This window comes from Lolium perenne, chromosome 2 (assembly GCF_019359855.2).
Source record: "Lolium perenne isolate Kyuss_39 chromosome 2, Kyuss_2.0, whole genome shotgun sequence".
NCBI classification, from domain to species: Eukaryota; Viridiplantae; Streptophyta; class Magnoliopsida; order Poales; family Poaceae; genus Lolium; species Lolium perenne.
Window position 1 is genome coordinate 64,309,212 of NC_067245.2, and position 5,177 is coordinate 64,314,388.

General features: G+C 49.1%; 1 protein-coding gene and 1 pseudogene across 1 annotated transcript; both read left to right on the plus strand.

Annotated features, from left to right (window-relative positions):
* The first annotated feature begins 237 nt into the window (after positions 1-237).
* LOC127332807 (thiosulfate sulfurtransferase 16, chloroplastic) lies at positions 238-1,225 on the plus strand. Its single transcript, XM_051359148.2, has 2 exons — positions 238-628; positions 741-1,225. Exons 1-2 carry the CDS (start codon positions 302-304, stop codon positions 825-827), a joined length of 414 nt encoding a protein of 137 aa, XP_051215108.1. The 5' UTR covers positions 238-301; the 3' UTR covers positions 828-1,225.
* Positions 1,226-3,120: 1,895 nt separating this feature from the next.
* On the plus strand, positions 3,121-4,900 carry LOC127332805 (putative serpin-Z5; annotated as a pseudogene).
* Positions 4,901-5,177: the final 277 nt, after the last annotated feature.

Genomic DNA, 5,177 nt, shown 5'->3' on the forward strand with positions numbered 1-5,177 from the left:
ACGTCATTTCATCTAAGTAGTAAATAATAGAGCATGTGTAGTTGACATTTGTTTCTATATATGTATATGCATTCAGCATTCCACATACTAACACAAGAAGATAAGGTCGACACGAATGCGTGAGATGCCGGAGACTTTAGTTTATGCAATGAGAAAGTGATGGATGCGGCTACTCGGGCGTGACTGGATCATATCGGTGCCATGGCAGTCTCTTCCCCTATAAATAACACACGCGCGGCACGCAGCATCTCTCCACAGCCCCCGGACGACAGAACACCAAACCCCCTCTACAGACAGATCCATGGGCTCCCTGAGAAGCAGCGGCAGCAGCACCGCCGGAGAGAAGGCTCTGGTGGAGAGCGTGGACGCGGATGCGGCGTGCGCGCTGCTGAGCACGGGGCAGTACGGGTACGTGGATGTGCGGATGTGGGAGGACTTCGACAAGGGGCACGTCGCCGGCGCGCGCAACGTGCCCTACTACCTCTCCGTCACGCCCCACAGCCGGCCGGAGAAGAACGACCGCTTCGTCGACCAGGTCGCCGCGCTCCACGGGAAGGACGACCGCCTCATCGTCGGCTGCCGGTCCGGAGTGCGCTCCAGGCTCGCCGCCGCAGACCTCGTCGACGCTGTAAGTTTCATCATCTGGTTGTGGCTTTGTGCGTAGACAGCGAGGTGGATAGACCGATACCCATACTCGATTGGAGATGTTGACTTTGATTTGTTTATTTTTGTTGTTGTAGGGGTTTACGAACGTGAAGAACCTAGAAGGTGGCTACCTCTCCTTGCTGAAAAGCGCCAATCCCCACCCAACAGCTTATCACCAGTAACCCGGCCGGCCAGCCCCGCCAACTAATTGTCAAGAAGAAGTACGCTACGTTAAGGATCTATCTTATGTACCATCCATCGTGGTTCTCAACAAGAACGAGAAATCTACTTTGAAACCGAGAACGGGAAATTTCGAATAAAAAAAAAGGATCATGCTTGTATGCATCTTGGACTTGGTCACGTGAATCATAATAATAGTACCTACTTCCTCCGTCGTATCTATGATGCTATTTAGTGTCTAGATGCATCCGAATTTTGACAAATTTCGGACAACCTTCGTGAGATGGAGGGTAATGCTAATTACATATATGTATGTGCGCATCATGATGTAATTGCACTTGGTTACCAGTTTGGTTGACTGATTCCCATATAAAGAAAAACATCAGCTTTGTTGGTCAAACTTATGTTAGTCGTCTTTCCCAGCCTATTTTTTTCTCCTGTACAAATTAAATATGTTGATAAGGAGAAGGAAGAGGAGAACGCTATTTTAGATCAAGGAGCACACATCTAGAAGGGAAGAAAGGAACCTTGGTGCCATACCAATGTTTGCTACCTTACGATTAGTATAAACTTCTACATACTCAAGCCAATATTCTCGATTTCTAATTAATAAAAAAATGGAAGGCAGAGTTCCAGGTCTCCTCCTAAACCTTACATGTCGTCTCTTGCAACTCTTTGCTCCTTTGTCCCTGGCAGACAGTCAACGACGCTCCGGTGCGCGAGAAGCGGTGGAAGCATCGGAAACGTCGGACCTATGATCTGGGTCCCTGAAGTTAGGGTTTGGTCAGCCAACGACAACGTTATGGATGGAGTCACTCCAAGAATAAGGTTTCATCGACTCCTCATCCACCTCGTCATAGGCGGTCTAACCGGCAACGTTGAGGAGGACGGGTACAGCTGGGCATGGGTAGCCGGGCCAACCTGTCCCAAAAATCCCGAGCCATGCCGGGTCGGGCTTGCACGTCGGGTCGGGTTTGGGCCTGATTTTGGAGCCCGAATGCCAGGCCGGGCCGGGCTCGGGTCTGCAAGAAACGTAATTTAAGCCTAGTTTGGGCCAGGCTTTCGTCTGTTTGGGCCAAGTTCAGACCTGATTTATAACCTGAAGGTCAGGCCGGGTCGGGCTCGGGCCTGGGAATTTTAGGTCGGGCTTTATTTGGCCCGGCCTGGCCCAAGGAATGCCTAGGTGTAAGGACGGGTATCGCCTCGTTTTTACTCTCTTGGAGTGGTGGATCTCGTTTTGTCTAAGTACGTGTGTTGCAGGTTTGTCTCCATGATATTCCTCTCTAGAAGTGATGGCGTGGATGTGGGTCATGGTAATCCGACTCCGATTCCGACCAAAGCGTGGCCATCTTTGGTCGTCGTCACCTTATCCTTCTAGCCAGCCTAGGGTGTCTTTCATGCCTTTTTCAGCATTTTCTTCTTTGAGGCAATGGTCAGCTTCACAGACTGTGGCCATTGGCGTCGTATGGTTTGCACCGATAACTTGCTGGCATTTATATACGTACAAGAAAATGTAACTCTTGCTCTGTTGGTGATCCGAAGGTTCGGAGGCAGCACCGAGCCCGGCTCACGGCCTCCACCGGTAGATGGAGGAGGTAGAAGTCATCAATACTCCCAAGACCTTAGTTTTTATTTTTCAAGGATTTTTTTTTGTAAGGTCTTGTTCCAGTTAATATACATGGCCTTTTCATATAGCAAAATTGAAGAATTATTTTATTTCTAAGACAAGGCTTTTACTATAACTTCCATTAGGATATTGGTTATTGTGACAAAAGGTACAATCACGAGTAAGTAGTTTTTCTAATACAAATCTGATTGCATCAAATTTACAATATATAAGTTACATAATATCATATAGTATATTTTTAGTCGCTCCAAAATGACCGAAACACGCCCAGCCACGACACTAAATTAATACAAATGTTGGGCATAAACATGAGCCCATTGTTGACTAGCCATATATGTGGGCATATAGTGTTCTTGCATCCACATGGAAATAGATCAGTTGCCATGATGTTGTCTAAAGGAGATGAAACCGTGGAGAGAACGTCGGCTGTAAACCCTTTTGCTAAAGATTGGACGGCGGAGAGAATATTGGATTTTTTCTTTTCTTTTTGGGGAGTAGTCAAGACCATTGAACTTCTTTTCTTTTTGGGAGTATCTCGGAATAAAATGGCCAGGTGGGCCTGGAGCCCCGGCCGCATATGGTGGTGCCTATGGCCCAATTATTTTGAGGTTAATTATAAATACTTGAAGGACCTGACCTAAGCATGTGGAGATATAGCTAAACTCACGTATACGCAAGATGGAAGCCCTGAAGGCGCTCGCCGTCCGCCGCCTTCCGAAACTATGTCGATCGATCTCGACCAAAGCCGCGGCGGCTGATCGCCCTGCCCGGTCACCGAGCTGCCAGTCCGGCATGCAGGCGTTCGCTCTGGCCCTCAACAAGCGCCTCGCCGACGACGCTGCCAGGAGAAACGCCAACCTCATCTTCTCGCCCGTGTCCGTCTACGCGGCGCTATCGCTGGTGGCGGCCGGCGCCCGAGAGCGCACCCTCTCGGAGCTGCTCGGCGCCCTCGGCGCGCCTTCGCGGGAGGACCTCGCTCGGTCAGTCCGCGTGCTGACGGAGCAGTCCCTGGCCGACCAGTCACGAATGGCCGGGCCGCGCATCAACTTCTCGTGCAACGTGTGGCATGACAGGACCAGGACTCTCAAGCCCGCCTACATCGACGCCGCCGCGAAGTCGTACAAGGCACAAACCGGCGCCGTAGACTTCCACGACAAGGTCAGTTAGAACTTAGAAGAACTACTTAGGCTCCTTTAATTTATTGGATTTGTATAAGAATTACGTATGATTTGGATTATATGGAAAATTTATCTACATTGGTCCTTTGATTCCTAGAAACATATTCTATAGAAAGTAATCCTATATGAATTTCGTAGTGTAAATTTTATAGAAAAAAATATTAGGTAATACCTTATGAAAACAAATTTCTTTGTTACAATCAAACTAACTTCATGTTCACATATGATATGATTTAAGTAGGTCTGACATTTCAATCCTATATTCTTATGTTTTTCTATTCTATGAATCGAAGGAACACGAGCTTAGTATCAATTTTTCCGTTGCTATACTGAATCGATGCCAAATTAATGTCTGTGTATGTGGTGTTGCAGCCGGAGGAAGCAGCGGCTCAAATCAACGCATGGGCGGCAGCATCCACAAACAATCTCATCGACAAAATCATCGACGCGAGCAAACTGTCCGATCTGACCGACCTCGTGGTTGCTAACGCCGTCTACTTCAAGGGCAAGTGGAAAGAGCCTTTCGACAAGAAGAAGACCAAGGACGACAAGTTCCACCGCCTCGACGGCAGCCGTCGACGTGCCCTTCATGCGAGATTCGCGCAGGCAGCGTATCGCCTGCCATGACGGGTTCAAGGTTCTCCAGCTCCACTACCAGGAAGGCTGGCCTCAGCCGCGGGGGATCTACTCAATGTGCGTCTTTCTCCCCGACGCCCGCGACGGCCTGGCGCAGCTGACTGACAGGATCAGCCGTGACCCTGACTTTGTAGGCAAGCACCTGCCGACGGAGACCGTCAGTGTCGGCGAGTTCCGTCTACCCAAGTTCAAGCTCGACTTCTCCGCTGGCTTGAACGGCGTTCTCCGGGACCTAGGAATCAACGAGGCTTTCCAGCTCGGGAAGGCTGACTTCTCTGACATGGTGGAAGATGACGGCCACGGTGTCAGCCTGCCGCTCGAGGAAATATCGCACAGGGCTGTCATCGAAGTGAACGAGGAAGGCACCGAGGCAACCGCTACTACCTTTTTGCGGATGCGTGGGCGTTCTATACAGAAGCCCGTGCTTGTAGACTTCCTCGCTGATCATCCATTTGCCTTCTTTGTGATGGAGAAGTTGTCTGGTGCAATCATGTTCGCAGGACACGTCCTTGACCCCTCAACCTCCTTGATGAAGCGACATAAGATCGACGACCAAGCATGAATGCTTATGTGCATACTACTACTAGGATCAAGCAGCATGTACGATATTTTATTGAGATCATATATCTCCAGACTAGCGTCACTTTAATGTTTTTGCTAGAATTATCATGCATACGTGTTTCGTATCCACTGGATTACATACACAACTACTTATCCTTTTATAGATAGGAATCCCCCACTAGCTGATTTTCCTGCCCTCTCCTGGGTCCATGTCATCCCTTATAAGCTGGCGCTGTTTGTCGATTAATTGGAGATCCGCTTGGTTGTTTCTTTGACCGCTCCTCTATCATTTTCTCCCATGGGCTTCTCATTTTGGTACGTGGGCTGCTTCTTCTTAAATGGGCTGGATG